Source organism: Zeus faber (genome assembly GCF_960531495.2).
Source record: "Zeus faber genome assembly, chromosome: 12".
NCBI classification, from domain to species: domain Eukaryota; kingdom Metazoa; phylum Chordata; class Actinopteri; order Zeiformes; family Zeidae; genus Zeus; species Zeus faber.
This window is the reverse complement of record NC_137196.1, coordinates 4,589,620-4,610,560: the sequence shown is the minus strand read 5'-3', so window position 1 is coordinate 4,610,560 and position 20,941 is coordinate 4,589,620. Positions and strand designations below refer to the sequence as shown.

The 20,941-nt window shown below is 42.8% G+C and overlaps 1 protein-coding gene across 1 annotated transcript in view; it reads left to right on the top strand.

The window, feature by feature from the left end:
- The window catches only part of LOC307238289 (voltage-gated inwardly rectifying potassium channel KCNH2-like), a gene marked incomplete at both ends in the record, with an annotated part of 137,626 nt that overhangs the window by 40,812 nt on the left and 75,873 nt on the right, over positions 1-20,941 (top strand). Inside the window, 3 exons of the mRNA XM_080011222.1 lie at positions 10,533-10,696; positions 14,023-14,105; positions 14,649-14,783. Of these exons, the coding sequence (XP_079867348.1) occupies positions 10,533-10,696; positions 14,023-14,105; positions 14,649-14,783 (382 nt within the window). The remainder of the gene's footprint in view (positions 1-10,532; positions 10,697-14,022; positions 14,106-14,648; positions 14,784-20,941) is intronic.

Genomic DNA, 20,941 nt, shown 5'->3' with positions numbered 1-20,941 from the left:
CCTCCGGCACAGAGACACAGAAGATGGGGGTTGTAAACACCAGTTTATTGTGGAGAGTGGGCTAGCTGGAATTAGCCAGGAGCGGATAGAACATGTCATGACATAGGCGCCTATCTCGAGTGTGTGTGGGGATAGGGGTTTTAACCTGTTGCTCGTTAGACCAACCACATGCAACGGGTATGTAGCCACCCTGATCCGGGTCCCTAATCACCTAGATCCAGGTCAGGTGTGGCTGCTGAACCACACCACAATGATCAATGTTCTTATGAAAAGCCTCCTCATCCATAGTAACAAGTACAGCCTTAGGACCAATATACAGTCATTGTATTCCTTGATTTTGGAGAGAACGTTGGTCGTGTCCTGTACATAGGCAGGGAGAGAAGGGAGCAATGGTTTGACGAAGAAGTCCACATATTTAGAAAAAGGTTCTGTGAGGGTTTCATTAGAAGAAGAAGAATCTTTAATTGTCACACAGCACACCACACTACAACACATGCACGCACACACACGCTTTGGATGGTGGCCGGTGAAATGAGGCCTCTGCATTTAACCCATCCCTGGCTTGTCCTGGCACAGCCAGGAGCAGTGGGCAGCATTCGTGGACACGCCCGGGGACCTGAACACGGATGTTTCCGCCCAGTCTTGAACTGGGGACCTTTCGTGTGTTAAGCGAACATGATAACCACTACACTACAGAAATTGACATTACCCAAAATAACAGGTCTTCGTGGTCGATCGGTCATGTTCTTATCTACTTAGGTAAAAGATAAAAAGACGACATGCAAGGATTTGGTTTAAAGAAAAATTTAAACTCTGTTTCAGATATCAAATTTTCTTCTTTGGCCATATCCTTAAGCATGTCCTTAAGTTTCTGTGTTAATGCAACAATAGGGTTGATAGTTAAGGGGAGGTAAAAAGTAGTGTTTTGTCAATTGCCAACTGTCAATTTGCCTCATGTTCAATACAACACAACACAAACGTTTTTCCTTTATCAGCCCTTTTAATGAAAATTGTTTTTATGTTCTTTGACCCTCTGAAGACCAAGCTGAATTTAGAGAAAAGTTGTAATTTTGGTGTGGTCTGATATTTATCTAAATATAATCAACTTAACACACTCTCACACACACTGAAAATTGTTGATATATCTATTTGAAGGAAAATCACAGCTACATTGATATGCCACCAATAGTTTGGTCAGTATCATTATGCAGCTTTTTGATAGATCTAAAGCACACAAGATATAAAGAGTATTTTTTCGTATTTTGTGTTGCTGCCAGAAATGTTGTCATAGCTCACACTAGAATATATTGACAATCTGTTTTGTCAAAGAAAAAGTTGTTCATCAAGTTCTTGGGTATATAATGAAGTCAAAATAGTTGATCAAATCTGATGTCTAAATAGGTAAAAGCAAGGTTTTATCACAACTGTTCACAACTTTATTTCCGTTGACCCAAGGTGTGAGAAGAGCCATTAGTTAATTGCCATCTGGCTCCGGACTGGGGGCTAGGTCAAGGGTAGGCTTCGGGCTCACAAACCCAAGCAGTCCGGGGTGCCTGAAGGTAATGTCCAGGCCTACATGCTGGCAGCTAGCAGGCTGGTGGCTAGCAGGTGAATCTCCTGGTTGGTCGCTGATGAGGAACCGCCGGAAAGCTACAAAAACCGGGTCCGCTGGGTTCAAGTTTGTTCAGATTATTCTGTTACGGTTAAGGTCTGGTGAACCCAAATGCAGGACACAACTAAGACTCAGGAGTACAGTGGGAGGAACTTGTAGAGGACAGCTGGAACATGACAGAGCCAGGCACATCACTGATTGGGGCGTGGCTGACCCATGCAAGAACTGTGACAGGGGCACCCTCGGACCCTGGCTGTAATTATATCCCCCTCGATGACGTAACTTCGCGCCGCCACCTGGAAACGCCCTCAGGCTACGTTTGTGGAAAAGCAGTTGTAATGCTTTATCTGTCCACTGGGGGAGCAGTGGTTCAAAACGTAAAGCAACTCACATATATGGGATATTCCTGCATTTATTTAATGAAAAATATACATGCTTTGGAACAGAACATATGTTCTGTACATCTAATATAATCAATATATACATAGCTGATTTTAAAGAACGAAAGAAAAAGGTTTGAAAGAATGAATTAATCCGTGTTTTGTTTTTTTGTAGATGTATTGAATAAAAACTAATGAAAACACTGCGTAACCGTGTGTCACAGGTGTTAAAATTTACCTTAAATAAATGTGAAATATTGCAACAAATGTTATACTTAATGTATCGCAAAACTCCCCATATTGCGCGTTTTCGCACTGCAGGAACTTTTTCATCGTTCTAAGGAGTTTTTTGTAGAACCGTCCCTTTCAGTGTGTCTGCACTGCAGGCACTACTGTAGGGATGATCGTAGTTCTTTGAACTCCGTTTTGAGAAACGTATTCAGCTCCTACTCCGGGACAGGGACTGAACCTTCAGCGATGGGTGTGCCAGTGGGACAAATAATAAAATAAAAATAGTATTTTTATTGTCAATGTATTTATTAAATTTTACGAAGTGAATTGAATGAAACAGAAAATCGCCGAGCATGCCTGTGCTCTACAAAAGTGGGAAGTTTCAAATTATAGTTTTACATTTTTAATAAGTTTTAAATTATATTAAATTATATTTTGTAAATCTAATAATATTAGATTTACAAAATATAATTCAAAACTTTGTTCCCATATATATATATATATATATATATATATATATATATATATATATATTATGCGTGAAGATTCAGCAACTGGATTGATTATTTCTCGCCTCAGTTTGTTCAGAAACAAATTTTTGTGGATTGATTAGGTAAAATAAGTGAAAGTTATGTAGTAAACACAACACGGAACTCGTTTGGAAACCCTGCTGGGTGACATCTCATCTGTGTCACCAGTGCCAGGTTCTCGGGGAGCTCCTCCAGGTCCTAGTGCAGCTCGGCCCCCTCATGTGCGAAAACACCTTGCGTTGTATGGTGAGGTCCCAGATGATATATATTCCCACTCCTATATATACAGTGGGGCAAAAAAGTAGTAATTTAGTCAGCCACCAATTGTGCAAGTTCTCCCACTTAAAAAGATGAGAGAGGCCTGTAATTTTCATCATAGGTACACTTCGACTATGAGAGACAGAATGGGGGGAAAGAATCCAGGAAATCACATTGTAGGATTTTTAATGAATGAATTGGTAAATTCCTCGGTAAAATAAGTATTTGGTCACCTACAAACAAGCAAGATTTCTGGCTTTCACAGACCTGTTACTTTTTCTTTAAGAGACTCCTCTGTCCTCCACTCGTTACCTGTATTAATGGCACCTGTTTGAACTCGTTATCAGTATAAAAGACACCTGTCCACAACCTCAAACAGTCACACTCCAAACTCCACTATGGCCAAGACCAAAGAGCTGTCAAAGGACACCAGAAACAAAATTGTAGACCTGCACCAGGCTGGGAAGACTGAATCTGCAATAGGTAAGCAGCTTGTTGTGAAGAAATCAACTGTGGGAGCAATTATTAGAAAATGGAAGACATACAAGACTACTGATAATCTCCCTTGATCTGGGGCTCCACGCAAGATCTCACCCCGTGGGGTCAAAATGATCACAAGAACGGTGAGCAAACATCCCAGAACCACACGGGGGGACCTAGTGAATGACCTGCAGAGAGCTGGGACCAAAGTAACAAAGGTTACCATCAGTAACACACTACGCCGCCAGGAACTCAAATCCTGCAGTGCCAGACGTGTCCCCCTGCTTAAGCCAGTACATGTCCAGGCCCATCTGAAGTTTGCTAGAGAGCGATTGGGAGAATGTCATATGGTCAGATGAAACCAAAATAGAACTTTTTGGTAAAAACTCAACTTGTCGTGTTTGGAGGAGAAAGAAAGCTGAGTTGCATCCCAAGAACACCATACCTACTGTGAAGCATGGGGGTGGAAACATCATGCTTTGGGGCTGTTTTTCTGCAAAGGGACCAGGACGACTGATCCGTGTAAAGGAAAGAATGAATGGGGCCATGTATCGTGAGATTTTGAGTGAAAATCTCCTTCCATCAGCAAGGGCATTGAAGATGAAACGTGGCTGGGTCTTTCAGCATGACAATGATCCCAAACACACCGCCCGGGCAAAGAAGGAGTGGCTTCATAAGAAGCATTTCAAGGTCCTGAAGTGGCCTAGCCAGTCTCCAGATCTCAACCCCATAGAAAATCTTTGGAGGGAGTTGAAAGTTCGTCTTGCCCAGCGACAGCCCCAAAACATCACTGCTCTAGAGGAGATCTGCATGGAGGAATGGGCCAAAATACCAGCAACAGTGTGTGAAAACCTTGTGAAGACTTACAGAAAATGTTTGACCTCTGTTATTGCAAACAAAGGGTATATAACAAAGTATTGAGATGAACTTTTGTTATTGACCAAATACTTATTTTCCACCATAATTTGCAAATCAATTCTTTAAAAATCAGACAATGTGATTTTCTGGATTTTTTTTCTCATTTTGTCTCTCATAGTTGAGGTGAACCTATGATGAAAATAACAGGCCTCTCTCATCTTTTTAAGTGGGAGAACTTGCACAACTGGTGGCTGACTAAATACTTTTTTGCCCCACTGTATATATATATATATGTATATGTATATGTATATATATGTATATGTATGTGTGTATATATATATATATATATATATATATATATATATATATATATATACACACACACACACACACATACATACATACATACATACATGCATGCATACATACATACATACATACATACATACATACATACACACACACACACACACACACACACACACACACACACACACACACATATATATAAAATAGTAGTGTGCCATTCTCATCTGGTTCCATACTGTGCTTGTATAAAATAAACAAAACTTTCAGAAAAACATTCCTCTGTGTTCTCTGTGACGATTGAATGAGCTTGAAACAATGAATGACATAAAAAGAACAAATAGAAGGGTTAGCACTGAGGTGAAAATGTACATAATAGCAGTGGAAGCTTTAGAAGATGAGGTAATTCATATATTTGAGTTAGCATATTTTCTCAAATATAAAGTTTCTCAAATAAAAACCGGGCCTCTTATAAATGACGGGGATGTGGTCAACAAAAACAAATAAAAGCTTAAGCCCTACCTCAGATTAAGACCAAGGTTGGGGGAAAATCTAAGGATGAACTTCTGCAGCTGTTACACAGCATGTGTACAGTATGCCGGGTAAGCCTAATGAGCATTTCCGCTGCTTTAGTGTTCATTGATAAATTCATGAATACAACTATGCTATCTTCAACACTTTGTGATCTTCAACTCATTGTGTGAGAGGTGAACCTAACTCTGAGAATTGGAGCGGGGTTGTTTTTTTTATTCAACAGTGTGCCATGTGCGCACCTTATAAGTTATTATTACTTATTACTACTTCTCTATGGAAATGCTAATTTAAAGTATATTATTAGTATCTATCGATCCCTGTTGCTTTTCATAATGACAACTATTGCAAATACACAAGTGCAATTGACCATCTGTGGCTTATGACTATTGATTGTATGAGATCATTTTTATATGTATTGGTGCTTCAGCCATCACGTTTTTTGCTGTTTTACCTATTGCTACCTGCTTTCCGTTTTTCTTTTATACAATCATTTGTATCATAGCCTTCCAATCTACAACTTTTATTCAAGGATACAGTACTTGTCTCTATTTGTCGCTGTACACATTCTTTGAGTGACTACGAAGCAGACCGCAGGGAAAGCCTTGGGCCATCTCTTTGTTTACACTTAATGGCCGATCATTGTGTGACCCAACAGGTCTGTAAGCCCTCACACCTAACCCATACATATGCAAAGCAGACCCATTGACCATAATCTCCAATGGAGCAATCCACCCCTTTCTCACTTCTGCTTCTTTGGGCTGCTCCCATTAGGGGTCGATTTCCGCCTCCATTACCTTCTGTTCTGCGCGTCTTCCTCCCTTACACCAACCGCCTACATGTGCTCCCTCACTACATCCATAAACCTTCTCTTTGGCCTTCCTCCTTTCCTCTTGCCTGGCAGCTCCATCCTCAGCATCCTTCTCCCAATGTAACTCTCATCGATCCTACACACGTGTCCAAACCATCTCAATCTCGCCTCTCTCACTTTTTGTCCAACCTGAGCTGTCCCTCTAATGTACTCATTCTTAATCCTGTCCATCCTTGTCATTCCCAATGAAAAGCTCAACATCCTCAACTCCTCAACTGCCACCTCCAGTTCAGCCACCTGCGTTTTTGTCAGTGCCACCGCCTCTAAACTGTACAACATAGCTAGTCTCACTCCCCTCCTGTAGACCTTCCCCTGTACTCTTGCTGGAACCCTTCTGTCACAGATCACTCTGGACACTCTTCTCTGGACACTCAACCCTGCCTGTACTCTCTTCTTCACCTCTCTCCTGCACTCTCCGCTGCTTTAGATGGTCAACCCCAAGTACTTGAACTCATCTGCCTTCTCCACCTCAACTCCTTGCATTCTCAGCTTTTTGCCACCCTCCCTCCCATTCAGGCACATGTATTCTGTTTTACTCCCGCTGACTTTCATTCCTCTTCTCTCTAATGCATGCCTCCACTTCTCAAGGCTCTCAAGGCTAAACCTGCTCCCTACTCTCGCTACAGATCACAATCTCATCCGTGAACATCATAGTCCACGGAGACTCCTGCCTGATTTCATCTGTTAACCTGTCCATCACCATTGCAAACAAGAAAGGGCTCAGAGCTGATCCTTGATGCAATCCCACCTCCACTTTGAATGCCTTCGTCACGCCTACTGCACACCTTACTACTGTCTGACTGCCCCCACACATATCGTTTATCACTCGTACGTACGTCTCTGCCAACCCGGACTTCCTCATGCAATACCTCACTTTCCCTCTCAGCACCCTATCATATGCTTTCTCTCAATCCACAAAGACGCAGTGCAACTCCCTCTTGCCTTCCCTGTACTTTTCCATCAGCATTCTTAAAGCAAACATTGCATCTGTTGTACTCTTTCCTGGCATGAAACCATACTGCTGCTCGCTGATTCCCACCTCTCCTCTTAACCTAGCCTCCACTACCATTTCCCATAGCTTCATGCTGTGGTTGATTAACTTTATTCCCCTGTAGTTACTACAGCTCTGTACATCTCCCTCATTCTTGAAGATGGGTACATTTCTTCTCCGCTCGTCCAGCATCCTCTCCCTTTCCAGGATGGTGTTAAACAGTCTTGTTAGGAATGCCACTGCCATCTCACCTAAACATTTCCATGCTTCCCTAGGTATGTCATCTGGGCCTACTGCCTTTCCACTCTTCATCTTCTTTAATGCTGTTCTCACCTCATCCTTGGTAATTTGCTACACTTCTTCATCCACTATCCCCACATCATCCACTCTTCTCTCCCTCTCATTTTCTTCATTCATCAAAGTCCACCTTCTCAACACACTCTCCTCACTAGTCAGCACATTCCCATCATTACCCTTCATCACCCTAACCTGCTGTACATCCTTCCCATCTTGGTCCCTTGGTCTTGCCAATCAGTACAAGTCACCTATGTCTCTGATCCCTTTGCCAACATACCCATTGAGATCTGCTCCAACGACCACTCTCTCTCCATTGGGGATGCTCTCCACCACTACATCCAACTTACTAAAGAATTATTATTTTGCTTCCATCTCACACCCAAATTGGGGAGCATATGCACTGACCACATTCATTATCACCCCATGAATTTCCAGCTTCATGCTCATCACTCTGTCCGACACTCTCGTTACCTCCAAAACACTCTTGACATATTCTTCCTTCAAGACTATCCCTACCCCATTTCTCCTGCCATCCACGCCATGGTTGAACAGTGAGATGTGAGATGTGATGTCTCACTGAGAGGTGAAAATTCCTCTCTGTAGAGGGGGAGTCAAATATCCAGTTCACTATCATATGGCGATTTATTTAATAGTTGGCAACTAATCTGTGAAGTAAACCATGAAATTTAAACTGTATCAACAGCAAAACAATCTTGAGTGTTCAGAAGGACCCAAATACTGTTTAGTCTCTTTAACGTTTGTAAAAAATATTATTATATCTGTGGTGTTTATTTTATTCAATCGACTTTTATTGATTGATTATCAACTTCTTATTGTGCTATTGTTGTTTTTTGGAATTTGGAAAATCAATCTGTTAGATGGGGGGGGTGATGGGGGACCGTTTCTCCAGCATAGAGGCTCAAATGCAGAAATCTGTTGTGATATTTCACAGTTATTTTAAGTAAAATAAAGATTAGATAGTGTTCCAGTATTCTCTTTAAATTCTGTTTTTAAATACTGTTTTATTTGAATCACTACTATGCCCCTATTTTACGTATAATGTAAAGTTGAGTTGGCTCTGAGACTAAGAATCTTATTACTGGTCATGATGCCTGCGTTGTTATCAATTATTTCACAATAAACTTGAAACTATAATTACATAGACTTAGTTTGAATGCTCTCATTACAAAGCTATTGAACTTTGTATTGTAATTTTGAAAGGAAACAGCTGTGTGACATGCAGATTAAAATAAATCATTAAGACCTGTTCTCATTCATATGACACAAAAAACAATTTAACTTTGAAAGATGACCTCTCGTCAGGGTTCAAAGGACAATATCTCAGGTAATGGATCAGGGTTAGGGGTGAAAATCTGACATCTCTCTCTGGAATGTGATGGTGTTTTTGTGAAGTTAGCGCCATCTCATAGTGACACTGCAATTGAATAAATGGGCGTGTTTACAGTCAAAATTAAACACGCCCTGTCAGGACACATGAGAAAGAGGGGGGACTCCAGGCGAAAGGCAACCAGCTGGGAAGCCCATGCTGGTTGGCTGGAAACTGGCTGAAAGCTGATTGCAAGTCAGCCGTCAACCGGCTGGAGGAGGCCTCTTCAAGTGGCTCCTACTGTAGGTGCAAGGTTTAAGGTAGAACAGGCAGGGATCAAAACCAGGGGAACAGTCAGCAGGACAACCTATCCGCAGGGAACCAGGGTCCAGGGGAACAGGCAGAGGATCGGGGTTCAGGAACAGGCAGGGAATCAGGATCAGGAAACAGGCAGGGAATCAGGATCAGGAATTCAAAGAATTCAATACACACTCAGACACAACGACTTGACCGAGACAGAGTGAATGGGAAACAGGTTAAATACAAGAGGAGTGACGAGGAAGGTGAAGACAGTGGTGAGTTTGCTGACTGGGTATGGGTGTGCAGTAACAGGGATGAGAAACCAGAGACAGACAAAGGGAGCTAGAGAGGGACATAGGGACCTGGAGACAGACAGAGGGAGCCGGAGAGGGACAGAGGCTACTTAGAGACAGACAGTGGGAGCCAGAGAGAGATAGAGGGAGACAGAGAGAGACAGATAACAAGTAAGAGCGGGGTAGGATCCTTTATCAGACAAGAGGAAAATGTGTGTTCCTCCTAGATAGTATTTTCTCTACCTCATATTTGACTTTTTTCATGGCATTGGCATTTTGCATGGTAGATCAGAAGTAAGATTTAGGTTTAAAGGGGGTGGAGGAGGTATGACAGTCTAGGCTAGATGGGGTTGGGGTAGAGTCAGAAACATGGAGACAGTAATTTTATACCATGCCTTTAAATGTAGATTTCTATAAAAACAAAAAGATAAATATTCAAGTCGAAATCCTTGGAAAACCTTGTAGGGGAAAAAGTAAGTCATTTGGACAGTACTTGGTGTGTGTATCTGAGAGTGTTGTACCTGATATATTGTTCACGGTGTCTGTTGACTGTGGCTCCATGTTTAGTAATTTTGAGGCAGATATCTTGTATCCCCTTCTAGTCCTCAGGCAGCTCCCCTCCCCTCCTACACACACATACACACACACGCACGCACACACACACACACACACAGACAGTGAACCAGGTGAAGATAATGTGTTACTCAAGCCAGAGACTCCATTTAATTTATTGTTTTGGTTGTGTGTTTTTATTTTATTTATGTTTTATTTATTTAGGATATATAAAAAAACGTTTCACATTACGATCTGTCAGAATTTTCTTAAGAATTGAAAGCTTATTGCTATTTGAAAGGGTGTACTTGCATTATTATGCTATTATATTATCATTATATCAGTGGCAAAAATAAATCGTCCTAAAAACGACGATAATATTGTTTATTCAAATTATTTCTGGAACAATATATTATCCAACAAAAGTAGTTATCGTGACAAGCCTAATTTGGTGAAACAGAACCACCAGTAAACATGCTCCCTAGTCTTATTCAATACAGAGTGTATTAACGATGATACAAAATGCAAATGAAGAGGAAAAGCTACCAATATTGTCGAAGCTCAAAACTGCTATTTTCCGTACATTTTGATAGAAGTTTTGTGGTATCGTTTTTTTTGTGACTTATCAGTTAACTCAGAAGGACTTCCTTCCTATAACCCCTCAACTTTACCCACTGTAAATGTATCTATTCTGTTACAATTCTATTTTTTAAAGGAGGGAAGAAGAGGATGAGGAAGGAGATGACTGTGCGTTCGGCGACAGCCCCACAGCTGGCAGGACGAACGCTAGCTCAGCAACCCTCAAACACGCCTCCTCCATGGGTGACATTAAGAGCTGGCACCGGGAGAGGAGGCTCCAGATGCGACACAGCTGCACTGGTACGAATATCTGTAAATACATGAGTGGGGCGATACAAACCTTGACCTTTGACCTCCAAAGATTATACATTTGTTTACATTTGCGACCCTTCTCACAAATCTTTCCATTGCTGCCTCCAGTGTATATAATGCAGTGATAATGTACAGCTAACTGGTCATTATCGCATCATTATTTGGGGTGATACGGTGCCCGACATAGAGCTTATGGCTACTTCCCATGTAAATGAACACATTGACACAGAATATTAATATCAAATGATTTTATTTCTAGTTATGCCTAGTTTAAGAGCTTCCGCTTACTGACTATTGGGCTGCCCCCAAATAGTCGACCAGACGTTAGTTGACGAGAAGAGTCTTAGTCGACCAAGTTTTTCATTGGTCGGTTGGTCGCAGGAAAAAAAAAGACTCCAATCGGGAGCTGCGCCTTGTCAAAATTAACTTTAAAACCTATATGACTAGACCCGTGTATGAAACGCAAGAGGGCTTTGAAACAAATTTTAACAAAAATAAATGTTCAGTCTCCTTGCTGGTTGTTCCGACACATTCAGAAGAATAATTACAGCCTTTGATGAGCATGCGTAAACGCATGCTCATCTTTTCATGCGTAAATGCATGATTATTTACACACATTATTATTTTACAATGGTTATAAGTTATTGTTTTAGTGGTACTGATAAATTAACAAAATCTTCAGTCCTCTTGCTAGTTGATCCAATAGGTGGTGGTTGTTGTTGTTCGAATAGGGATGTTCCTAATGACTCATTTTTCTTTACATTACATTTAGCAGATGCTTTTATCCAAAGCGACTTACAATTGTTCAAACACTGACGGACGCAGCCATCAGGAGCAATTTGGGGTTAAGTGTCTTGCTCAAGGACACTACAGCATGCTAGCAGGAGGAGCCTGGGATCGAACCAGCAACCTTTAGATCACTAGACCACCAGCTCCACCGCCTGAGCTACCACCCCCCCTTTAGAAAAAGGAAGTTTAAACTAAGACTTCTCGACTAGTCTTAAAGTCTGGAAAAATATTGCCTATATTGTACAGAATATTGCGTATATTATAAGAGCCATTTCAAACCGTTAATCACATTCTTCAATAACCAAATCGTATTTTAAATGCCCCGAATGAAATGTTTAACCAGTGTAATTATTGTCATGGACACACTACACGACTTTCGAAGTTGTCAAATTGCTGTACTATTTACACTACACAACTTTCTGTCTTGTGATCGGGAATCTTGCAGTTGTTGTGGTTTGCACACTGCATGATTGATCGGTGACAGGGGGTTACACATTACAAGATCTTTCACCAGGAGGAATCCCAGACAAGTCTGTTGGGTCTTCAAACTATGTTTTTGGAAACACACGTGAGAACACCGTAAATTATGCGATACCATGCGTGGGACAGCATTAGAATATATTTTTTTAGATTATTGATTCAAGATTCAAGATTTCAAGATTCAAGATTTTTTATTTGTCACATACATATACATACTTTCATACATATATGCAGTGAAATGTAATGCACCCGGTGATACCACACAATGTGTCCTAGGAAAAAAATAAAAGTAAAAAATTCCTTTCTAATAGACCGACTAACTGACTCCTAAAACGTAATGCAGTAAGTTGAATACTTATAGAATAAGAAAAAAATATATAGAATAAAATACAATAAAAATAAAATGAAATAAAATGGAATAGATAGAGGGAATATGCCTATGTATATACAGATATGTGCAATTAAAGTGGCATGTGAATTAAAGTGGCAATAGTGTGAATAGAGTGAGGTAGTGTTAGGGATAATACAGCACAGTATACAACAGTACGGCGCAGCAATACGGCATCACGAACAACCCTGAACAGTGACACAGTATGCGGTACAGTATGCTACATACAGTACAGTAGGTAGTGGAGCCTAGTGCATGGCTCAGTTAGGACCCCTGGTGAGGTCAGCATTGACAGTTCTAATGGCTTGATCACTGTAAAAAAACAAATAAAATCAGAAATTTGACTTAGATCTATTTTCCCAGGGCGTAGATTCCCGTAGAGGCCCATTCAAAAGATGTTTTTAGTGAAAATATTAAATTACCAAGCCTGGTATGCATCAACCATATACATATATATATATATATATATATACACACACATATATATACATACATACACACACATACGTACAGAGACATAAATTTGTAGAAGATAAATATGTTGATTCATTCATAAGGTATTAAGCTATTAATATGTTTTATTAAATGTACAAGAATATATCCATTGCATGTTTTTCTTTATTTAATAATCAAACCACAAATAACTGATCACAAAAAATAATCAGAAATGTTTTTATTACAAAAAGAGTTCAATAAATACACATATATAGTTTGTGGAAATCTTCTGCATCCTCTGCTTAATGAGACAAACCCACCCTGGCTCTCCCTGGCTTCTCTCTTGGACAATGGAGAAGAACTGGAACCGCATTCCTCCTGTCAAAAGCAGCAATGTATTATAAAATTATTATTAATTCCAGCGATAATACGTATGTTGTATTCAAGCCAGAAGCTGATGTGTGAAATATAAACAATGAAAGCTAAACTCACAAACTAATCCAACTATGTTAATAAAGAAACACACTCCAAATGCCAATAAAATGAAAAGTAAAAGGTTGAAAACGAAAGCAACGATACACTTAATTCACTTACCCATTGGATGGTTGAGAACTTTTACAATTTGAGTTTTAAAGTCTCGAAAAGGCTGCTTAAGCAAGTGCGTTGTAGACAGAATGAAGCACAGACCTGGATGAAGATGACAAATCGTCAAATTACACGATTCTTTCGTGTTGCTGACGTGACACTGACGATGTCGCTTCTAGTCTGACCTAGGGCTTAGAAATAACTGCCTGCTGGTTGCAGCTTGTTGACCAATCAGAAATATGTATTCCACAGAGCCGTGTAATGAGTGTAAGGCTAAAGATGCTGCACTAAAAACTAGAAAAAGAGTTAGGGAGTTATAAAAACGTACATGAACATCTTGAATTATGACACCACGTTCATTCATGAAAATGGCTTTAGATACGGAAAACTGTGACTCCTTGAATCAAAATCTTAAGTTGCCTCAACAAATTGTTCCCTCTAAATTGTTATGGAAAAAGGTCTTTACTTCCCAATAAAAAATCTTGTTACCAAGATGACATCCAAGTGAACTTACTTCTCTTAAAGTGATGATGTACCTCAAGTTTATTTCATAATGAAGCTTCACCTCCATCTTCTCTGACATTTATTCTTCTCTTCTTTTCCCTCCCGTTCTCATTCTCTTCCTTATCTTCTTTAGCGGGTATTGTGACCAGTAGGAAGACCAGCGTGCCAGTTGGGGCGTATGATCAGGATTTGGTGCGCTGCCGAACCCTCAGCCAGGTAGAACACACGCTGACACACCAGGGGTTGTTCTTGTTAATGCAAAGTTAAAGTGAAAAAATAAGAATAATATATTGAAGGTAAAAAAACTGAAATAATATTAAAATGGACTGAAACAACAAAAACTATATTATTCTCATATTTGAATGTCTTAGTTTCATTTTACAAATTAGTATGTGAATGTGTTTAGTATGTCTGAAACCATATTATGCATCAAATAGTATGCGAAAAGTACCAAGATGAAATACTACATCCAGTTAAATATCGTGGCAGGGCACGGCACCAGTAAAAGTTTCTATGCAGTGTCGTCATCAACCCAAAAGCTGCTTAATGGAAGAGTAGAACGATGTAGTATGTCCAAGAAGCCATTCTTCTCATACTAAAGTACGCTGGACGATGGTACGAACGTGTAGTACGTAGTATGCCATTCTGGACACAGCACCATTTGGCACATACAATTAAGTACCATACATTGTCACCAAGCCTTAACCAAATCAGGTGTGGCCTTTGTTTCATCCATGACCATGTGACTACTTGCCACAGGTGCAGCAGTTGACCCAGAGCCTGTTGGAGCCCAAGACGGACTCCTACGGGGCCCTTCCCTCTGGGGAGAGAGACATCCTGGCACCCTGCAAGCTAATGGACAGAACCCACCACGTCACCGAGAGGGTCACTCAGGTTGGTTAGGAGAAAAAAAGTAGGGAAGGAGAAGCAGAGGGGAGCGGAAAGGAGGGGAGCGAAGACAAATGGAGAAAGCAGGAGAGGTCTATAAGTAATATTAAAAGGCTTATATGCATGTATTCTGCGTATTACGTTTATACACTTCAACCACCTGGAGGCGCGGCAGTGAGATGTTTTTGGAATAGATCGGTGCATGCTTAGGGCTATTCAACTACATTATGTTGTGGGGGTCAGATTTTGACTTTTGACCTTATATTGCTTTCTCCCTCTTGAGGAATTTTCTCAGTCTTCAGGCTACTATTAAACCCCTCAAATAGTTCTCGACTTCATATTTGGACGAATTATGAGTCTCCTCTTTGTCACACATTGTAATAATTATTTCCCCATGATACGGGTTAAAGGAATAATCTCAAACTTTTTCTCAGCCCTAATCAGTCTTTGATACATATTCAAACCTCTAAGGGTTCGGCATATTAGAGGCAACACAGTCAACTTAAAATCTGATCCTCCCGAGAGGGGAAGGCAATTCCCTAGGCTCAAAACAGCAGGGTGGAGATTTGGCCTTGGCAAGGTCTCAGAGTCCTTGAGAGACCTTCCTTTATTTATTTATTAAGTTAACCTTCCGCCTTGTGGGAACACAAGGATTTGGTGTCGGATAATGAACCAAAAGTACTGCGTGATTGGCGTGTGTGTGTTCCCGTGTACATAGAGGCAAATGCATATGTGTGATACAGTTCTATGCATCATCATATTGTTCAGCTCTCTACAATAAAATTAAAATGTTTTGATTGAATTTGCGTAAGGGGGTCCAAGGGATCGTTATGGCACGAGTCTTTAAGGTACATTTGTGTTGCTGTGCACTTCAGTTCGGGAGTTCAGTAAAGGGGGTTATATATTCACACATGTTTTCTTCCAATATGAAATAATTGACAAATTAAACTTAGGATATTAAAAATAAAGCTAGATTTTCAATTGTGGGAAAGACCTTACTTTGATCAGAATTTGTACCTATAGAACAAGAGAAATGACATTGCTCCATATGGAGCAGCAGTGTATTGTCTGACGTTCCCGAAACATTTTATATTAGAAAAGTAATATCCAATAGTGTCACAACAATAGGATGGAGAGAGCTGGTTATACTACAGGTTTTTGTTTTCCCAAATGTGTCTTCTGCCCAATGTTGGTGCTCTATTGCTGTCAACTGGGGATACAAAGATTACTTGTGTTTTTCAACCTTTTTCAGGCCAAGGAACCCCTAGAGAAGTAGAGCAGGGACCCCCTAGATTTGTTTTTATAATTGTTGTGTTGCATTTTGAGCCTGGCCTATAATAACATATTTATAATGCCTTATTAACCTATCTATTAACCTCCGGTATGATGCTTACGGTTCCTGTGTTTTATTTAACATTTCGATTTATTTTCATTTCACGGTTCCGCTCCATCCCACTCCATTGGGTCCTGCTGTGCAGTGGTTCTCAAAAGAGACAGAATGTGTTTTTAAGATTTTGATTTATTCCCTGTTTCCTGCATGAATGAGACAACAAACCCACAGCGTCTTAGAGAGATGGGCATGATCTGTGAGGAAGGTTTTCACAAATCTGAAATAGGGTTTTGAATTCCGTTTAATATCATAATATCATCATATACAATATTACTTGGTTTATTGAAGTTCAGCCATGCCCCAGTTGTGTGTTAAGAGACTACATTACTGAAATTTCTGAAGTTTTTGAACGTTATTCAAAGGTCATAGGTTTTTGAACACACCATAACATCAGAAGATGTGAAACGGCTGCTGGTGCTAACTTCAGCGTCGTACACAGGACAGCGTCACATTCAGCTGATTACTGAAATTTAAAAACGCAGCTGTTGTAGTGTTAATGGTTGGAGTTTACTCAATATTGTATTTGTATCTAAAATAAAGTTTTCACATTTTCACAATAATCATTTTCGCATTCAAAATAAATTTACGGGACCCCCTGCAGTTCCACCGCGGACCCACTAGTAGTCATGGAGGCCCGGTTGAAGACCACTGATAGAGATGATTCACCCACAGAGAGAGAGAAGGAGAAGAAGGAGAAGTCTATAGGGTACCTTAAATCAGGTTTAGATCGGGACCTGTCTCCTTCCATCCGTAATTAGCGCCCGTGTATAACGGGGACACCCTGCGCGTCCACCCCACCCACACTGGGCGGACAACCGCCCAGTGTAATGTCTCTGTTTGCACAATTACACTCAGCAGCTCTTCTTAACAGTGAAATCACAGTGAAAGAGACAACGCGATGCCACATTCTAATCAGCAACCTTTGTAAATGAATCAATGAATGAGTGACTGAACCCAAGCACTGGAATTTTGCAAATACTGGCTGGAGAGGACATTTCAGATCCCTTCTACAATAAATACCATTGTGTGCTTAAAAATACTGTGTATGTGTTGTGTTGTTATTGTTCATGTACTTTTGTTTGTGTGTGTGTGTGTGTGTGTGTGTGCCCACAATTCCCTGAAAAGTACCGATTTGCTTTCCCGAGGTGTGATTTGCTAGAGCGTTGCCCCCATTCCATCAACGCCCACAGTACACACATTGCTGACATCGCCAACACATTGCACATTAGTTTTGTTCTCTTCTTGGGAACGATAAATGGATCCTGAAATGTATCGACTGTGGGTCCAACCAATCCGTCCTCTGCGCTCTAAATGCTCGCACGGCCGCTTACAACGACGGTCTTGTATCCGGAAATATGGACAATTACAAAGCGCCGTCATACAATCTGCGGAGGGCGGTGAGGGACGTCTCCCTGGCCAACGAACTGAACTCCTTTTATGCGCAGTTTGAGTCTGGCAACAGCACCCGGCTGATTGGAGTTACACCGCTGGGGACGAGCGCGCACTCTCAGTGTCTGAGCATGACGTCAGGAGGGCTCTGATGCGGGTGAACACCAGGAAAGCTGCGGGCCCAGATGGCATATCTGGACGAGTACTGAAGACCTGTGCTAACCGGCTAGCCCCGGTGCTCACTACGATATTCAACATCTCCCTGGCTGAATCACTGGTCCCGTCCTGCCTGTATGACTACCATCCGGGGGCCCTCATGAAGTGTTTCGATAGGCTGATTAAGGATTATATCTGCACCTCCCTCCCCTGCACCTTGGACCTGTTGCAGTTCCAGATCCTGTTGCAGTTCCAGATGATGCGGTCTCCCAGGTACTGCACACCATGCGCACGCACCTGGATGGCGGGAAGGGGGCCTATGTGAGATTGCTGTTCATCGTTTATAGTTCAGCTTTCAATACCATAGTCCCCACCAGACTGGCTGTCAAGCGGAAGGAGCTCGGACTGAATACTCCGCTGTGTGCCTGGACCCTGGACTTCCTCACAGCCCGGCCCCAGGTGGTTAGGGTGGGGAAGCACATGTCCAGCTCCCTCACTCTGAACACAGGATCCGTGTTTGGGATAATACAGCACAGTATACAACAGTACGGCGCAGCAATACGGCATCACGAACAACCCTGAACAGTGACACAGTATGCGGTACAGTATGCTACATATAGTACAGTAAGGTAGTGGAGTCTATGTGTGTGGCTCAGTGAGGACCCCTGGTGAGGTCAGCATTGACAGTTCTAATGGCTTGCAGGAAAAAACTCTGTCTCAGTCTCTCTGTTCTCGCTGTGTGATTGCGGAGGCGCTTGCCTGACCGCAGCAGCTGGAGTATAACTCCTGCAAGGGGGGGAGGGTAGTTCCAGTGGTACGTTCAGCTGAACGCACCACCCTCTGCAGGGCCCGCCCGTCCTGAGCAGTACAGCTCCGAAACCAGGCAGTAATGTTGCCTGTCAGGATGCTCTCCACTGCTCCAGAGTAGAAGGACTTGAGGATCCTCACCGAAACCCGGAATTTCCTCAGTTGCCTGAGGTGGTAAAGACGCTGCCTCACCTTTCTCACCAGAGTATCTGTATGTACAGTCCATGTTAAGTCCTCTGTGATGTGGACTCCCAGGTATTTGAAGCTGCTCACCCTGTCGACAGAAGTCCCAATAATCACCAAGGGCGCGTGCGTCCTCGATTGTGATCCCCGCCTAAAGTCCACAATCAGCTCCTTCGTTTTGCTGACGTTCAGGTGGAGGCTGTTGTCCTGGCACCAGAGTGACAGGTCAGCCACCTCCTCGCGGTAGGCCTTCTCGTCGCAGTCGGTGATCAGGCCCACGACAACGGTGTCGTCAGCAAACTTTATGATCGTGTTGGAGCTGGACCTGGCCACACAGTCATGTGTTTACAGGGAGTACAGTAGGGGGCTGAGGACGCAACCCTGGGGGGATCCTGTATTCAGGGTGAGGGAGCTTGACATGTGCTTTCCCACCCTGACCACCTGGGGGCGGGCTGTGAGGAAGTCCAGGATCCAGGCACACAGCGGAGCATTCATTCTGAGCTCCTTCAGCTGGACAGCCAGTCTGGTGGGGACTATGGTGTTGAAAGCTGAACTATTATCAATGAACAGCATTCTCACATAGGCCCCCTTCTGGCCATCCAGATGCGTGAGCATGGTGTGCAGTACCTGGGAAACCGCGTCATCTGTGGATCTGTTCTGCCGGTACGCGAACTGCAACGGGTCCAAGTTGCGGGGGAGGGAGGCGCAAATATAATCCTTAACCAGCCTCTCGAAACACTTCATGACGGTAGTCATTCAGGCAGGCAGGAGAGGTGATCTTCGGGACAGGAATGACGGTGGACCTCTTGAAGCAGGACGGGACCACTGATTCAGCCAGGGAGATGTTGAATACTGTTGTGAACACCGGAGCTAGCTGGTTAGCACAGGTCTTCAATACACTCCCAGATATGCCATCTGGGCCCGCAGCTTTCTTGGTGTTCACCCGCATCAGAGCCCTCCTGACCTCGTGCACGGACACTGAGAGTGCGCGCTCATCTCCTGCGGCGTCAACACTCGTTGGTGGGGAGGAGCTGCTGTTGTAATTCGTAATAGTTCGCAGCCCCTGCCACAAGCGTCTTGTGTCCCCCCACTCCATCTGTAGCTCCACGGTCTCCCTGTACGTCCGTTTAGCGTCCCTCACCGCCCTCCACAGATTGTACGACGGCGCTTTGTAATTGTCCATATTTCCAGATACAAGACCGTCGTTGTAAGCGGCCGTGCGAGCGTTCAGAGCGCAGCGGATGGATTTATCAACCCATGGTTTCTGGTTTGGAAATATCCAAACTTTCACCGTGGGAACGATGTTGTCTGCTAGCGTAGTTACAAAACTTACTACAACCTCCGTAAACTTGCTGACGTCCCTTGAACTTGATTGGAACATGTCCCAGTCTACGTCAGTCAGAGCGTCCTGAAGCGCAGCCTCCGATTGGTCCATCCACCGCTTCACATCCCTCGTCACCACAAGTTCTTGCGCGATCAGCGGCCTGTAAACAGGAATCAGCGATATCGTGGCGTGATCTGATTTCCCGAAAGCAGGGATTGAGACGGTCTTGTATCCGTTCTTGTATGGTATATAACAATGGTCCAAAGTTCTGTCTCCCCTGGTGGCACACGTGATGTGTTGGTGGAAATTAGGCAGAACTTTTTTAAGGTTGGCCCTGTTAAAGTCCCCAGTCACCACCACAGCCACGTTGGGATGTCTGTTCTGAAATCCGCACAACACATTGTACAGGACCGACAGAGCTGCGTCGGTGTCCGCTTGCGGGGGGATGTAAACGGCTGTAATAATGACCGTGCTAAATTTCCGTTGGAGATAAAATGGACGGCATAGGATGGTCAGCTGTTCCAGGTTGGGCGAGCAGGAGTGGGAGAGGAATTTGGTGTTGTTGGCGTTACACCAGCGGTTGTTTACCATTAGGCAGACGCCTCCACCTTTGGATTTCTCTGACTCCCCTGTTCTGTCACCGCGGAACACGGAGAAGGACTTGGCTGGACGTATGGCTTCATCCGGCACCAGTGGGTTCAACCATGTCTCCGTCAGACAGAGGACGCAACAGTTCCTTGTGTCTCGCTGGAATTTAATCCTCGCTCGAAGTTCATCCATCTTGTTCTCCAGGTACTGGATGTTGGCAAGAAGGATGCTTGGCAGAGGTGGACGGTAAGGTTGCGTCCTCATTCTGACCTAAATGCCGCCTCGTTTACCTCGGTGCTTCCTCCGTGGAACAGCGACTCCATTTTT